The 17,899-nt window shown below is 39.0% G+C and overlaps 1 protein-coding gene across 2 annotated transcripts; it reads left to right on the forward strand.

Moving 5' to 3' along the window:
- The first annotated feature begins 4,421 nt into the window (after positions 1-4,421).
- LOC112624712 (cytochrome c oxidase assembly protein COX18, mitochondrial) lies at positions 4,422-17,456 on the forward strand. Of its 2 annotated transcripts, none has more exons than XM_025385605.1 (6): positions 4,422-4,882; positions 6,056-6,156; positions 8,737-8,900; positions 9,248-9,372; positions 12,325-12,432; positions 15,246-17,456. In XM_025385605.1, the coding sequence occupies exons 1-6, from the start codon at positions 4,550-4,552 to the stop codon at positions 15,417-15,419; spliced, it is 1,005 nt and encodes a 334-aa protein (XP_025241390.1). In that variant the 5' UTR covers positions 4,422-4,549; the 3' UTR covers positions 15,420-17,456. The 2 variants fall into 2 exon arrangements, with proteins under 2 accessions (XP_025241390.1, XP_025241391.1); XM_025385606.1 differs by having other exon boundaries at positions 9,251-9,372.
- Positions 17,457-17,899: the final 443 nt, after the last annotated feature.

Here is a 17,899-nt window from a genome sequence, read left to right on the forward strand (position 1 = left end):
CCAGAAATTTGTAAACAGTACATTCATATCTTTTAGTTTAAGAAGTGGTCTTAAAATATATAAATTTGTTTTTCCACCTATGTTTAATATGCCCAAATTTAAAGGGAGAGCTAAAAGACAGCCTACAAATAAATATAGCTATGAAATAAAATTATAGCACTTTACTAAAAAAGGGATGTAATAATGTTATTTACCAAAGTATTTTATATATGACTTGTCACTATTCTATACATAAATTTTTTTTTCTTAATTCTTCCCTGTGTTAACTAGGGTTATTTTCTATTTGAGATGATCCTGTTGGAGAACAGATGCTATCCAATATTTATTACTACACGTGAGTTGTGTTGTTTCACAATACTGAATTTCTTAGTTGAGATATCTTATTTAAAAAGAAGGGGGGAAATCCCCTGTGTTTTCTTGACTTCAAAACTGTGGGGCCAGGGCATATAGATTGAAATGCTCCATATTTACTTTTGGGGATCAGGCTTGTTTAGTACAATACCATGGTTTTAGAAGTCTGTACTAGGAACATTTTTTAATACATTTTTTATATTTCAGATGTAATGCAGTGCACTTTTATTTGAACAATAAAAAAACATAATTTTTTGAGACCATGAAGGTCTTTTTTTTTTTTAATTTTGAAAATATGTGGTATGTGTATATGCAGACTACATCATTCTTTTAAGAAGTGATTTAAACTCGTGGACATTACACTTGGGTTAGTTCACACCTTAAATCCCCAAGTAGTTAATATCTCAATTACTGTATAATCAGTTTATACCATCCATTCCCAACAAAATCCCACATTTCATGCCTTTTCAACATACATTTCAACATAATCAACATATTTACAAACACTGACTTCAGTGTTTATAAAAAAGAAATTTCCCCTCCTATTTCCCATTACTGAAAAGTCAAGTCATTTTTATTGGTACACAAAAATTAATTTTTTTGTAAATGACTATACTAGTCATTTTTCTTCTTTGGAAAAGGTAAATAGCTTATTAACTAATCCTGTCTTTTTCTTCACAAAAATAATAGTCTATCTGTGTTTTGAATCAAATAACCTAAATACACATTTTGTAAAAATTTTGTACCCTATATTACTTATTTTTAAAACAGTACAGTGTTAAACAGGAAAACTCAAAGTTATAAAAATCTCTTCAGATCCTCTAATTTATTAAATCTATTTTCATGTTGATGTTTTTCATAACACTTATTCCCACAGATCTGGCATTACAGAACATTTAAAATGTACCAAAACATTGTTTTAATAACAGATTTTAAAATCAGGATTATTTCAAAAGGATTACAATAGCAAAGAAAAACCAAGTCACTGCTTTTAATCACTATGAGCAGATTCAGTATCCCTTTCTCAATATATTTTACTTAAGTAAATGAATCTATGCAGGTATCTTACACTTTTAATGTTTGCTGTCCTTGACACTAAATTCTGAATGTTCCTTAATGTCTTTGGAAATACATATCCTATTGATAAAGGCTTGCTTAAGTCACAGCATTTGATTAACTCAGGTGACTGGAATTTAAGATGGGAGCATCATCAGTGCTTTAATAAGTCTTAGTGTGTTGCACACCTTGATTGCAAAAATACGATCACTTGAATTTTGGATTAAGTGTAAAGGAAAATGTGCCACTGTGACTTTGACGGAATACCTTTATAACGTAACAAAGTATAAACCTAATATCTGTGGTGTAGGAGGTTGCATATTGTACTTCTGCTTTTAAATGAATTCACACTTTTGAAAAACAAAAGCCAACTTTGCATTTTCAATGCTTGAAAACCAATCATAAGAAAGATGGCAAGCAGATGTCTTTCAATAAAGAGAAAAAAGCCAATTCTAGATTAGGTAGCCTTAGTTTTGAGAAGTAATGCCTTAAGTAAGAAAGAAAAACTGAAATCTTAATATGATTCTAGGGGATCACTAACAAATAGTTTATTTCTTAAAGGTGTTTTGTTGTTGTTTTATATATACCCTAGTAAGCTATAGTCATTTAGTTTGACAAACATTTCAGAAGGCATATTTGGGAAATGAGAAGCCTAAATGATTACATGATAATGATACCCCATAATCAAACTTTCAGCACTTAATTCAGGCCACTACAACAAAAATACTATTGACTGAGATTAACAGAATGTATTTCTCACAGTTCTGAAAGCTAAGATGTCTAACGTCAACATGCCCGTCTTTATGTTTTCTGTTGAGGGCCTTCTCTCTGGTTTGCAGATGGCTGTCTCCTTTTCAGTTTCTTCATGTAGGGCAGAAAAAGGTCACCTTGCTTTTGTCTTTTCCTTTTTTTTTTTGCTTTTGTTTTTGTTTTTGTTTTTTTTAAGAGACAGGATCTTGCTCTGTCACCCAGGCTGGAGTGCAGTGGCGTGATCATAGCTCACTGCAACCTCAAACTCCTAGGTTCATGTGATCCTCCCCACGCAGCCTCCCAAAGCACAGGGATTTACAGGTGTAAACCACCATGCCCAGCCTTGTTTCTTCTTATGAGGGCACTTATCCGAGAGCTCTACCTTTAAGACCAATTACCTCCCAAAGGCCCTACCTCCAAATATCATCACCTTTGGGTTTCAGAAAAGAATCTGGGGAGGACAAAAACATTCAGTCCATAGCAAGCTCCATTCCTGTGTTTGGCACCATGATAGTTAAGAATTACAGAGACTGCAGAAAGAAAATGTAATACATAGTCTCTTCTTAAGGAATTTAAAGTTGAGAAATTAACTGACATAACACTGATATCAAAGACTGGAATAAGCTAATTATAAATGTTGAACTTTTACAAATGTTTTAATACATTGAACAAGTTCATTTGCAAAGAGGATTGACAAACGATTTCAGTTGGTTCACTCAATAGTTGTAGATCATTTTATACTGTACTCTGAAACAAAAGATATAAGATAATCACAATGTTGTATAAACAGTGCCTATACATTAGTAGTAACACTTTCTTTTGCATTGGGCTTTAAAATTGACAAATACTTCCCCAACATCCTCTACCAAGTAGATAGCAAGTTCTGGTCATCCCTATTATATGGATTAAGAAATGTGTTTATACAAATATATGAAATTAGCAGAAACTAAATATTCACAAATTTTATTTAGATCACAATATTCAAACTTAAGGAAATACTTTAAAATAAGAATGTAATATATGAACACAATACATAGCAAAAAAATGTGTTCCCACACTAAAGTCTCATTTCTGACCCCTGATACAACTCCACAAAATTAAATCTTTGGAAATGAAGAACAGCTTACAGCTTTTTTTTTTTTTTTTAAAGAGATGGGAGTCTTGCTTAAGACTTTAAGAATTTAAAAATTCATGTATAGATATATCAGTCAGTTTGGAAAGCACATGAATTCCAGAATCCTGAGAAAGTTATCGTAGGGTACCCTTGGTTAGGTGCACAGTGAAGGGCAAACGATAGCTGCCGTTTGACATTACCCAACATTTGTTGGAGGCTTCTTTTCCTAAATAAATAAATAAAATCAAGGTTTACTCCTCACAACATATTTTGGTATGTAGTCTAGGGGTGACCCTTCGGTGGGGAAACTCCTCCACGACATTCCATTTTGTTGTTTCCAAGAACACAAAAGTAAAAACTATATAGTTCATGTAGATTCAACGTATTCCTTTTAAGCAGAAGACAGCCAATGCTGCTGTTCGGGCTCTATAAAGCTTATATAGGATACAAGTAAACTCCAGTGAGGAATTCACCGTACTGCCAGTGAACTGCCAGTGACAGTTTCCCTTAAATGAAGAGATGACACTTTTATCTTACTGTAAGATTTTGCTGCTATTTACCATGGAAGACAAAACATCGAAGAAATTCAGTTTGCAGGTGGTGTTCAAAATACTAACTGGAACAGATGGGTCAATTAAATCTACAAGAGACTGAACTACCCCTCGTGCTTTAAGCATGCTTATTAACACTCAGGGTCAGCAAGAAACATGCGTCTCTCTACAAGCCGGCACTTTAGCAACGTGTGACTCGCGTATTATAACCTATCGTAATCGCTAGCGGAAGCAATCAGGTGCACGTAAAAAGGTTGGGGATCAGCTTCTGGTCACAAAAAAAAAACACCGAGCAAAGGTAATTCCACTACAAATGACGATTAGCGTTAGTGAAAAAGAATGGTAAGTTACACGGTGAAGATGAACTTTGCAAGGCGAGCGCTCCCTAGAGAACACCCAGCCCCGCGGAGGGCAGCAGGCTCCACCCATGTCTGCAGTTTTGGTCCGGCCTCGGAGTAACCACCCTAGCAGCGGGAAGTTTCGCGTGTGCGCAGTAGGCCTGCCCAGTGCCGCGTGGGAAAGGCGGGACCTTCCTATTTCTTGCGTCATATCAACTGCGACGCAAGACGTCACCGGCTTGACTGGGAAGGTCAATCGCGGCTGCAGGCGGATGCGCCTGCGGTTTATGCCCGCTGTTGCAGAAGCGTGCGCGTTAACAGCTTTGGCTGGCTGGTGTATGTCGGCAGGATTGTGAAGCCCGGGTTCCGGGCTCTGCCGTCGTGCAGAAATGCTGTGCCGACTCGGCGGTCGGTGGCTGCGGCCGCTCCCTGCCCTGCAGCTGCGGGCTAGGGACCCGGCGTTTGCGCCGGTTCCTACGAGCGGCGCCAAACGCCCCACTCTCTCAGTGTGGGCAGTGGCACCAGTCTGTGCAGTCCATGCGAACGGCTGGTACGAGGCCCTGGCCGCGTCTTCGCCGGTGCGGGTTGCGGAAGAAGTACTGCTCGGCGTGCAGGCCACCACGGGCCTGCCCTGGTGGGGCAGCATTCTGCTCTCCACCGTGGCCCTGCGGGGTGCTGTCACGCTGCCTTTGGCCGCCTACCAGCACTACATCCTGGCCAAGGTGAGGGGCGCCGAGCCGTGCGCGTACCCTGCGCCGCAACACCTGCGGCGTAGGAAGGCCGACATTCACTCAGGGTTTTCGATCCCACGATGTTGCCTGTTGCAGTGCTTAATGCTTAATCATCGTGACCATTTCATTGTGACCATTTTAGCGTTAAAAATAATTTAACTAGCATTAGGTGTGTTAAATATTTTGTGATACATGTACCTGTCATTTCGTTTGTCCTACTGGATTTGTACTCCAAGCACAAGTGGTTACTATACTTGCTCTCGGGGGACGGAGTCAAAGAAATCAGTCGCAGAAGAAGTTGTGTTGGCGAAACCTATAAAATTCATGCCTTAAAAGTTTTAACAGCCAGTATGTCTGCAGCGTCTTTCGTCCCAAAGTATTCCAGCTGATCTTTTTTATTAGGAAGAAACTACTGGACTAACAGTTTGCGAACTTGATTCCTGTCCAGGCCCGACTAAGACTGTGTCTGGTCGGTCGCAGTCACTTGAACTTTTACTGCTGAATCCTTTTTTCTGAGGAATAAGGATAGCAGTAGCTTCCTTGCCTACTTCACAACATTATCAGAGCAAGTCAGATAATACGGGTTCAAGTGCTTGATTATTCAAATGGGATATTTCAAAAATAGTGGCTTTCATGTTTTCAAGTTGTGAGCATGGGGGAAAAACACCGGAAACAAAACAGGAATGGAATCAGCAGCAACATTAAGGCAGTGAGCCATTTTACAGGAAGAATGAACACAGGGCAGGAATAAATGCTATTTTTGTTTTTGATTTGTGGCTATCGCAGTGGAAGGTTCTTAACAGACAGCTGTTTTCTCCGCTTACATTACTAGGAAATCTAAAGATGGAACAGTAAAGCTCAGGGTGCAGTTCTCATCTAATACTTATAACCCTGTGAAGTAGGTGCTGTTATATATTTTATATGTGAGGGAACCTGATTTTAGAGGTTATTTACCCAGGATCACATTGATAAGTATACATTGTGAATTTGGTTGTGACTGAGGACATTTTAAGCAAATTAACATCTTGTGCTTAGACTTAAGGTTTCTTGACATGATCAGTAAACTACATTTTTAAATGACTCGAGGGAATAATGTGAAAAATTCTGAGTGATTGTGAATAAAGATCTTTTATATGCTCATAACAAAACCTATTTTTTAGCTAGGTGGAAAATTTGCAGCCAGAAATAAAAGCTATTGCCAGGCATCTTAACCAAGAAGTTGTAGTTCGTGCAAATCAGTTGGGGTGGTCCGAAAGAGTTGCCAGGTAAGCAAATTATATCCATGTAAGAGCGCGCACACACACACATAAATAGTGATGTTAATTATAAGTTTGAGTATTCTGTAGTTTTGGCAGTAAAGTATTTCTTTTACATATATATATATATATATATATATTTTTTTTTTTTTTTTGAGACAGAGTTTCGCTCTTGTTACCCAGGCTGGAGTGCAATGGTGCGATCTTGGCTCATCACAACCTCTGCCTCCTGGGTTCAAGCGATTCTCCTCCCTCAGCCTCCTGAGTAGCTGGGATTAACAGGCATGCACCACCACACCCGACTAATTTTGTATTTTCAGCAGAGACGGGGTTTCTGCATGTTGGTCAGGCTGGTCTCGAACTCCTGACCTCAGGTAATCCACCCTCTTCAGCCTCCCAAAGTGCTGGGATTACAGGTGTGAGCCACCGCACCTGGCCTACTCTTTTATATTTTCATAAGTTATTAATATGGCATGATAGTTTCATATGCTGGACTGAAAGCAAAGAAATAAATGGACAAAGATAAGAGCATGTTCCTATTCTTTAGGGATTCCAGCCTATTGAAAAAGACAGACCTGTAATCAAATAATAATGTCAGTGAACTACTCTATAAAGATTATGTACAAGGAGCTAGATCATCAAGGAAAGTCAGGGCAGGCTTCGTAGGATGAAGGTACTTTGCCATTTTTTTGTGATATTTGTCAACAAATGACGCAGGTTGTTTACAATCTTGACCATTTGGAAAAGATACAGCAGGTAATAGCCCACAGGAAAGAGGAGGTAGAAAACGTAAGTGCCACAGTAGAAACACTTCGATAGCTAAGGTACTGTCCATCCTTTGTGGTTATTCTGTGCATTTGTCTGCCTGGGTTCTTGGAAAGTCTCAATCTAAGGGTGCTTGGTTGTGCCTAAGGATGTCTGCATTCATTTACTGGGAACTTACAAGCCTTCCTGCTTCAATCAACTCCTTCCTTAATCAGTTTCCCAAACTCTGATCCTTATTAGACTATGACAAATTATTCTCCTTTTTAAGCAATGAAAAAGGGCTTTGTGGTATCAATCTGTGTTATGTATATATTATTAACCATATATTTTTATATAGGTGTAAATTTCCCAACTATTTTTAATATGAGATTGTGTCCTTTATTTAGTGTTAAAAAGATCTGACATTTTAAAAAATCGTGGTGATAGTTTAATGTCTTTATTTGGTAAAAATTAAAAGTTGACAGAACTATAGTTTTGAAATTTTACTGATCAAAGAAGTTGAAAGCTTCAGCCATAGGCCAAAAGAACCAGATTAATAGCTGCTTGCCTGGGTTATCAACGCAGCCTAGATAAGACTTGTGGCACTTTGCTTAAGCCGTACTGGCAGGATGGTTGTCCAGATACATCCTTAGAGATGTTTCTTTCTAGGAGGAGACATCTGAGGGCTTCTGGCATTTTCTTTTTTTTTTTTTTTTTGAACAAGACAGAGTCTCCTTGTGTTGCTCACGCCAGTCTCAAACTCCTGGCCTCAAGCAATCCTCCCACTTCAGCCTCCCAAGTAGATGGGATTACAAGTGCAAGCCACAGTGTTGGCCAGCTTCCTGCATTCAATAGTATTGAGTCTTCAAAGGTGAAAGACAGTGTGTCAGATGGACAGCCAGGAAAGTGGGCTTTCCACACAGATGATATAATACAGTACTTCCAAAGGCATGCCTATGCGGAAGTCTGATTTGTTGGACGAACTAAAGTCATTCAGGGGCCAGAATATGCAGGTGTCTAGAGGAGTAACGAGATAAAATTGGAAGAATAGGCAGATGTGAAATTATGAAGGACCTAGAATGTCTTTGTGTACTGTCTTATTATACACTATAATTTGACTAAATTCAGAAAAACTATTGAATGCCTCCTCTGTACAAAATGTATGATACAGGAGATTTAAAGATGAATAAAATAGAAGACTTTCCCCTCAAGAATACTTTAGTTTCTGTTTTTTAACTCATATTCTCTTGGACCTGAAGGAAGACTATTCTAAAAAGTAAAATTTCAGGAAAAAAAACAGTAGTAACTAATGGTTACTCAACAGAGTTGAGTTTCTCAACAGAGAAACAGGTTAAAAATATCTTTGTGAGATAGTTGATTGAAAAATGGAGACTATTTTGACAGGCCAAGAGCATACACAGTATAAAACCACATAGCTCCAAAAGGTATATTCAGAGATGAACTGATTAAGTTTGGCTGGAGTGGAGAGATTTGATTAAAGTTTGCTTTTAGCTTCCGTATTTCCAATATTAATTGTAGTTATACCATGTCAGTAGTGAAATTTACTTTAAAAGCCTAATCAGCCAAAGACCACCAGAGACAAAGCCTGTAGTCTGACAATTTCAGATTGTTATGTAACTTATTTACCATATTGTAGAAGTTTTGATAAAAGGCTTTATTTGCCTGTTCTTTAGGGAACCCCTCAACATGCCTGTGACAGCTGAAACCCTTATACAAATCCTTTAGCTAATAACTACAGCAGGCACTATTTGTGCTATGGAAATAAAGCATGATTCTTAGATGACATTTCCTCTTTCCCTTTTTTTTCCACTAACCTCAATCTAGGCTCACTTATCTAAAGAATATGAAGAGGATAATTTCAGAACTATATGTGCGAGATAACTGCCACCCTTTCAAAGCCACTGTGTTGGTTTGGATTCAGCTTCCAATGTGGATCTTCATGTCTTTTGCTCTCCGGAATTTAAGCACCGGGGCAGCACATTCAGAAGGTAATTATTATATAAGTCTTCTCCCAGAGAAGTTCTTTAACATTGTCTTTGTACTAAAAAAAAAAAAAAAAAAAAAAAAGCATACTTTTCACAATTAGGATATGTTCAATATCTTCCTTATAAGAGCATAGAATTTAAAGTCTTAAGTGTAAACAGATTGTGTTGAGGACAACATTTTGTATTGAGAAAAAAATAGATATATTGTGAGTGAAAAACTGGAATAAATCTAGTGCAGATCTTTCCTGTGAGGGACACTGTTGGAATTGTCAGACTACTTATTTATGTCTTATATATTTTTCTCTGCTGTTTTTAGGACTTCTGTTGTTTTATTTATAAAACTATTTTAGCAGGTTTTTCTGTTCAGGAACAGTTAGCTACTGGTGGTATTCTGTGGTTTCCTGACCTCACTGCACCGGACTCCACTTGGATTCTGCCTATCTCTGTTGGCGTCATCAATTTGTTAATAGTGGAGGTCAGTAGTTTTAAATGAAATTTGTTTGCCATTTATTGGGATTTTTGTTGCTGCTGTTCTGACTTCAAATCTATTTTTGTTTGAGTTGGTGAAGATAGCTCTGAGTTATAAGTGAGATCCCTTTGTTCCTGGTTCCACGTCAGGCATTGGCCTAGGCCTCTGTGGGCCTCAGAACTCTTGAAATTAAAGTAAAAGCACTGAATTAGTACACTTCCAAGTCTCTTTCAGCTTCAAAATTGTATGATTCTGATACGTAGAATTTTGTGATTTGCTTTTGGTAAAAACAGTAATGAAGATGCCTAGTCAATCTGGTTGTATTCTTACAATAGACTGGTGTTGGGTGTGTGTTATTTAATATGTAAATTTGTAGGCGGGGAACACAGTCAGGCCCTGACTGCTATTTTCTTGCTTTATGACCTTAAAGAAGTCATTGAATGTCTTTATAAGATGAAATGGGAAAAACATACACATAGAAAATGTGACCTCTCAGTCATGTCTTTTTTTTTTTTTTTTTTTTTTTTCCCGTTTCAGATGGAGTTTCGCTCTTGTTGCCCAGACTGGAGTGTAATGGCACGGTCTTGGCTCACTGCAACCTCTGCCTCCTGAGTAGCTGGGATTACAGGTGCACGCCACCATACCCAGCTAATTTTTTGTATTTTTAGTAGAGATAGGGTTTCACCATGTTGACCAGGCTGGTCTCGACCTCCTAACCTCAGGTGATCCACCCACCTCGGCCTCCCAAAGTGCTGGGACCCAGCTCTCTCAGTCATGTCTTAACCCTTATCACAGGCTGCTTTACTCAGCAGTTTAGGGAAAGCATGAATATAATTTCATAAATTATTCTCAGACTCTGAGTAGAACAGACTGAACTGGAAGAAATCTTAAAAATGATTTACCTCAGGAGAGATCTCCCAGACCTCATGACCTCTGATCCCTGTTTGTGAAATCTAATACACTCCTTATTCTTTCAGATGAGGAAAATGAAGATGATATAATATAAGGTCTTGAGTGAAAGTTTCTTAAGGAAAGACTCTACCTGTAGTCCAAATATGTTTCCCTAAGAGCACTAGCACCGTCCCCTGTGGTTGGTATTCAGTGAATATTTGTTAGAAAGAAGGAAGTGATAAGCACGAGGTTACACTGAATCAATGTCAATCCCCTAGTCTTTTCCTCTATGTCTTCTAAAGACTAATGAAAGTGTTTTCATAGTGGGGCATGGTGGCATGTGCCTCTAGTTCCAGCTACTCGAAGCTGAGTCAGGAGGATTGCTTGAGCCCAAGAGATGGAGGCTGCAGTGAGTTGTGATCCTACCACTGTACTCCAGCCTGGGCAACAGAGAGAGAGACCTCATCTCCGGGCGCGGTGGCTCAAGCCTGTAATCCCAGCACTTTGGGAGGCCAAGACGGGCGGAACCCGAGGTCAGGAGATCAAGAGAGAGACCTCATCTCTAAAAGAAAAATAAAAGCTTATTAAAAGCTTATTCTTACTTAACATACACTATGTTCAAGGCATTTTGTTTGTTTTTTTGTTTGTTTATTTGTTTTTTCTTGAGACAGAGTCTCATTCTGTTTCCTAGGCTGGAGTACACTGGTGTGATCTCCACTCACTGCAACCTCCACCTCCTAGGTTCAAGCGATTCTCTTGCCTCAGCCTCCCAAGTAGCTGGGATTACAGGTGCCCGCCATCACACCCAGCTAATTTTTTGTATTTTTAGTAGAGACTGGGTTTTACCATGTTGGCCAGACTGGTCTGGAACTCCTGACCTCAAGTGATCCGCCTGCCTCAGCTTCCCAAAGTGCTGGGATTACAGATGTGAGCCACTGTGCCTGACCATAGGCATTGTTATAAGCAATTTACATAAGTCAACTCATTTACTTCTTAGAATAACCCTGTGAGCTAAATATTATCCTTTTTTAATGCAGAGAAAGTGAGGCATAAAAATGTAAAACTATGTAGTTTGGCTCTAGAGTCATAATTATGCAGAAGTTTGTTTTTTTTTTTTTTCCTCCTTTTTTTTTTATTTGGAAACAGTCTTACTCTGTCTCCCAGACTGGAGTACAATGGCATGATCTCAGCTCACTGTGCCTTCCAGGCTCAAGCGATCCTCCCACCTCAGTCTCCCTCCCAAATAGCTGGGACTACAGGGATGCCACCACACCCAGCTAATTTTTGTATATTTTGTAGAGACGGTTTCACTATGTTGCCTAGTTGCCTAGGCTGGTCTCAAACTTCTGAGCTCAAACAATCGGCCTGCCTGGGCCTCCCACAGCGCTGAGATTACAGGCCCCCAGCCTTGTGCAGAATTCTTAAGTGGAGCCTGAAGAATCCTGTGACAGTAGCTACCATATAAATCATTGTTAAGTGGAGCTTGAAGAATGCTGTGACAATAGCTACCATTTAAATCATTGCCCTTGTTTTTTGACACTTTGTGCCAAAAAAGTGTCATTTAAGAATTTAAGAATTTGACATAATTAGTAAGTGATTTTTTGTTGTTGTTGTTGTTGTTTTTAAGAGACAAGATCTTGCTCTATTGCCCAGGCTGGAGTGCAGTGGCATAATCATAGCTCACTGTAGTCTCAAACTTTTGGACTAGAGTGATCCTTCCACCTAGGCCAGTTATTAAGGTTTTTAAAAGTTGGATGATCAAGCTGAGTGCAGTGGTTGGTGCATGCCTATTATCCCAGCTACTTGGGAGGAGGAGGAGGCGGGAGGATCACTTGAGCCCAGGAGTTTGAGACCAGCCTCAAACTGGTCTGTTTGACAGCAAGACCCAGTCTCAAAAAATAAAAAGATGATCAGCCATATAGATTAATCAGTGTTTTTTGTGTATATATATTACTTTTATTAAAGTGTAGATGGATGCCAGTGAAAAATCAGTTTGTATTTTAAAGCTTGTCTGATTTAATATGCATTTTAATAATCTTTATGCATGTATATGTTCTACCCCTTCAGATTTCTGCTCTACAAAAAATTGGAATATCTCGTTTGCAGACATATGTTACATACTTTGTCCGTGCAATGTCGGTGTTGATGATTCCAGTTGCTGCAACGGTACCCTCAGTGAGTAAGCACCAACATTGTGTGTAGCATGTGCTAAATCCTCTCTGACTTTAGCTTAGACTGGCTGGGTTCTTGCCTCTTCTGTTGAAATTCCTCTGACTACTTGATCCCTTACCAAATCAGTATTTCTGTGGTAACGAATCTGTCTCTATTTCTTGCCTTTTTTAAATCTTGCAATGTGTTTTGCGTAATACCATGAATATAGTATTTCTTCCATTTGACTACTTGGTATATTGAATTAGTTCTACCTATGTAAACTGGAGCAAAGAATTTAGCACTTAAAAAAGAAACAAAACAAAATGCTAAGACCATTTGGGTTCCTGTATGGTATTATTTAATCTCATAACAGCTCTGTGAAATAGGTAAACTTATCCCTGTATATACCTAATTAAACTTTACAGAAATAGAAAAAGAAGCAGTTATGTTTGCAGTTAGTTCAGTCTTTTGCATGTTTCCCACAAATACTTTAGAAGTTTCTAAGGAGGCAAAAGCTGTGTTGGGTATATCTCTATGTTTACTCAGAGCCAACACATAAAGTCAAATTCAGTTGTTGTTAATAGTTAGGGTGTAGCATATATAAAACTACTTCATAGTATTTTTTTTTTTTTTTTGAGATGGAGTCTTGCTCTGTTGCCCAGGCTGGAGTGCAATGGCACAATCTCAGCTCACTGCAACTTCCTCCTCCCAGGTTCAAGTGGTTCTCCTGCCTCAGCCTCCCTAGTACCTGGGATTACAGGCACACGCCACCATACCTGGCTAATTTTTGTATTTTTAGTAGAGGCAGGGTTTCACCACATTGGCCAGGCTGGTCTCAAACTCCTGACCTCAGGTGATCCACCTGCCTCGGCCTCCCAAAGTGCTGGGATTACAGGTGTGAGCCACCACAGCTGGCCCACAGTATTTTTTATAGGAATCTAAAGCAATATGTTTTTGGCATCAAAATGTATTTTTTAGGCTGTTACTGAACATAATACTGTCATTAATCCTATGCAGAATAAGTTTGTTCATCTCTAAAATAGATACCATAATGCCTGTGAGAATTAATGAAATGAGTGTCTATTATAGAACTTTTTACATAGTAGTAGTAATGTCATAAAATACCCTGTAAAAGTAGAACAGCACAGATTCACTACATTTCCACAGAGAAATCATACCAGCTATATACTGAAGAACCCCCCAGATAAAATAAAATACAAGCAGTTAAGTTTTACGGGGGGATTGAGTTCAAAATGAGTAACAAGAGATCTAAAACACAATGCTTTAAATACCCAAAATTTATCCTGTCAATTATAGGAAATCTGATTAAGCAGCTTAGGGGTGATGGGACAAGTCCATGAAGATGAGAGACCCAGACTGCTGCTCTCTTTCTGCTTTGTTGTCCACAGCCTGTGATTTCAAGTCTACACTACGGTCATGGCTGTTAGAGCTTGTTATCATGCAGGAATAGTAAAGGGTGCCTGAAGTGTAGTCAGCACCTTTTAAGGAGACTTGCCAGATGTTCCACCCAACAGTTGTGTTAACATCGTAGTTTTATGGCCATCCCTCACTGCAGAAGAGGCAAGGAAATACAGTCTTTTTTTTTTTTCCCTTTTTCTTTTTCTTTTTTTTTTTTTTTTTAGATGACCGCCTACTCAAATAAAAATTAGGATTTTGTTACTAGGGAAGAGGGGAGATTGATACTTAGCTGTCAACTTATAGTCTGCTGTAGTTAGGCTCAGGTTCTTTTTCTGTTGGTGGGTAAGTCAAATGATGATGATAGACAATATTTATTTAACATTGACTTTGTGCTGAGCACTGTTTTAAATGGTTTACATATTTTACCCCATATAATTGGGGTACTATTTACCCCATATAATTGGGGTGCTATACAGCGCAACGATAAAGGTACTATTATAATCTTCACTTTGGTGATGAGGAAGCTGAGGCACAGAGAAGTTAAGTAACTCATCCAAGGTTACTTAGCTATAAGTGATAGAGTCTTAACACACATCTAAGCAGTTTGGCGCCTCCTCTTAACTACTGTGCTAATCTACCTTTGAGGATGTGCTACTTTCTGCCCCTAAAGACTGACTTTGGAACAAATAACAAATGTAAGTGCTAAATGTGGACCACATACTTGCATACCACTCTACATGAATTATCTCATTTATTCCTCACAGCAATCCTCTGAGGTAGATGCATTACTGCCCCGACTTTGTAGATGAGGACAGTCCCTAATGCCTTATAGATGAGATGGTCCCTAGTGCCAAAAATGTTGGGGACCGCTGCTCAAGATGGTAATACAAAAGAAATTTGGAGAGAATGCTGAGGCTGTTTGTCTCAGAAGAAGGCAAAGAAAATGCATTCCTTACTACACTGAGAAACTGGCTATTAGGAAACATTTGGAAGATAGATGACTATATGGGGAAAATGAGGTCTAGGGAGGCTAAGTTTGCCATCATAAATGCCACGCTTCCAGTATTCCACCTTCAGTATGTAAGCAGCTGGACAGGACTTTTCATGGGGAAAAAGTATGCTCCATTGTCGAAGAAGGGAGATGAGACCTCTCTTGAGCCTCTGCCTAAGCTTCTTTTTACTTTCTACCCTCCATACTTCTCTTTTCCCTTTATTTTTGCTTTTTGGTCTGTCTGTAACCTTTTTTACCTGTCTATTTAATCCATCTCAGGAATCTAGTAGCTGCTGCAAGTCTTGCTCAGTCTTGGCATACTTCTGTTTACAAAGATTGTCATTTTCTTTTTTATTGCCTGCCTATGTCTGGACTGTGATGTCCTGGTAGAATTACAGATGCTAACATTTATGTCTTCTCGTTATAGTCAATTGTTCTCTACTGGTTATGCTCCAGCTTCATGGGTCTTTCACAGAACTTGCTGCTGCGTTCTCCTGGATTTCGCCAACTTTGCCGAATACCATCGACCAAGTCAGATTCAGAAACTCCTTATAAAGACATATTTGCTGCCTTTAATACCAAGTTCATTTCAAGAAAATGACATATTTTCCAATAATTTAAAAACAGTTGCAAGAGTCACTGTCACCTTAATGTATTTAGACTTAGAAATTCAGATGTTATTTGATTTCCTTTTTTTAAAAATCATGAACTTCATGAAATATTGTACATTAAGATGGAATCCAGACCAGGAACGGTGGCTCATGCCTGTAATCCCAGCACTTTGGGAGGCCGAGGTGGGTGGATCACCTGAGGTCAGGAGTTCGAGACCAGCCTGGCCAACTTGGTGAAACCCCGTCTCTACTAAAAAATACAAAAAAATTAGCTGGGCATAGTGGCAGGCGCCTGTAATCCCAGCTACCTGAGAGGCTGAGGCAGGAGAATCGCTTGAACCTGGGAGACACAGGTTGCAGTGAGCTGAGATCGCTCCATTGCACTCCAGCCTGGACAACAAGAGCAAAACTCTGTCAAAGAGAAAGAAAAAAAAAAAAGATGCAATCCAGATATATTTGACAGTAATTTAAATCTTTTAAATGTTATAAATGCAGTATGTTTAATTGTGAAAGTATTAGAATAGAACCAAAGTGCCTGTCTCTGTTTATAAAGTTCCAGTTTGTTAGAGCTACCAGAACTTTGGAGAATAGGGTTAGATACTGAATGATGTCAAATTAAACTAAGCAATACTGCATATTACTGTTTTGTAAAATAAGATCAGTGAGATGATTCATGTTTTTTTTTTTTTTTTGAGATGGAGTCTCACTGTGTTGCCCAGGCTGGAGTGCAGTGGCGTAATTTCAGCTCACTGCAGCCTCTACCCTCCGGGTTCCAGCAATTTTCCTGCCTCAGCCTCCAAGTAGCTGGGATTGCAGGTGCACACCACCACGCCCAGCTAATTTTTGTGTTTTTAGTAGAGATGGGGTTTCACCATGTTGGGCAGGCTGGTCTGGAACTCCTGACCTCAAGTGATCCACCTGCCTTGGCCTCCCAAAGTGCAGGGATTATAGGCGTGAGCCACCTCACCCAGCATTTTTTTTTTTTTAATTTTTTTAATGAGACAGAATCTCTGTCTGTCACCCAGGCTGGAGTGCAGTGGCATGATCTCAGCTCACTGCAACCTCTGCCTCCCGTGTTCAAGCAATCCTCCTACCTCAGCCTCCTGAGTAGCTGGGACTACAGGCGTGCACCACCACGCCCAGCTAAGTTTTGTATTTTTAGTAGAGATGGGGTTTCACCATGTTGACCAGAATGATCTTGAACTCCTGCCCTCAAGTGATCTGCCCACTTCGGCCTCCCAAAGTCCTGGGATTACAGGCATGAGCCACTGTGCCCGGCTGAGATGTTTCTTTTTATTTTGGAGGTGAAGAGGATTTTAGACCTCTTTGAGCATCTGAAAAAAGGCTATATATGTATGGTTTTCTCTTCAGAAAAATCTTAGGACTCAAAATACGGGGACTTCATTGATACCGGGAAGGTTTTCTAGCAACTCCTAGTGAATAAATCTTATTCTAATGGAACACACATTGATCCTGAGTTGAAAAAGAAAAGGGGGCGGCGACTTGAAATATATGCAGTAGAGTAGTCCATGCATACAAGTACCTAGCATGGTAGATGATGTTGCCTCCAGCCCTGCTCAGAAAGAATACAAAAAGTGTACATTCCTTTTTCTGTAATTTAAGAAGTCTGGAATACAGAGTGTAGCACCATGTACTGCTAGCACCCAAAATGGAAAATCTTAAGCTTTCAGTTTGTTTAGTCAAAGAAGAAAACCAGAAGGGCAGTTGCCTATTGAGGTGATTTTAAACCTGTTTATTTGTAAGGATTAAGTACCCTAATAGGCTTAAACTGTGATAGAGGTTTAATACAGGAAAAATTGACAGGTGTTATAAATTGTGGATCCAGTTACTTGCTTAATTTGTAAAGAGGTAAGATTAGCTCTGGTTGAGATATCAAGTATGACAGGTATTTGAGAAGACTATAAATCATAAATTTTCATTTAGTTAAAATATGGACCTGATTCTGGGAAACCCTATCATTCCATCTCAATGTTTTACAAATAAAATAAAAACTAAAGTGAAATTCATTAGTCATTTCTTTGATGTCTCTTAAATTTTAGTTCACCTACTTAATGAAGTTTTTTTTTAATACAAAAAATGTACAGCACACAGAGAGAAGAATTCTGCTTGTCATGTTACTGCAGTTCCCCAGTAATTTATTTTAGACATAGATGGTGGCAATTAAGACTAGTTTCTTTTTTCATGTAAGTTCCTAGTCCTGGTTTCTGACTGTCCTATTGGGGCAATTGTGCTTCCCAACCACATGGAAGGAATTGAAACATCCTCATTATTTGTGGATTTTATATTTGTAAATTTGCCTACTTGCTAAAATCTATCCACAACCCCAGAACCAGTATTTGCACAAGTGCTTTGAGGCCATTTGTAGGCGAAAAATGTGAGTCACCTCCCAACAGAAGTCAAACAAATGGTACTCTGCCTTCTAGTTTCAGCTCTTATACTGTAAACATGT

This window comes from Theropithecus gelada, chromosome 5 (genome assembly GCF_003255815.1).
Source record: "Theropithecus gelada isolate Dixy chromosome 5, Tgel_1.0, whole genome shotgun sequence".
NCBI classification, from domain to species: Eukaryota; Metazoa; Chordata; class Mammalia; order Primates; family Cercopithecidae; genus Theropithecus; species Theropithecus gelada.

What these genes read in the sequence shown, in the direction of transcription:
- LOC112624712 (XM_025385605.1), top strand. Translation starts at nt 4,550, where the DNA reads ATGCTGTGCCGACTCGGCGGTCGGTGGCTGCGGCCGCTCCCTGCCCTG. An exon ending in AGCACTACATCCTGGCCAAG is followed by an intron (nt 4,883 to 6,055) that starts GTGAGGGGCGCC and finishes TTTTTTAGCTAG; the next exon opens with GTGGAAAATTTGCAGCCAGA. An exon ending in TCAATTTGTTAATAGTGGAG is followed by an intron (nt 9,373 to 12,324) that starts GTCAGTAGTTTT and finishes CTACCCCTTCAG; the next exon opens with ATTTCTGCTCTACAAAAAAT.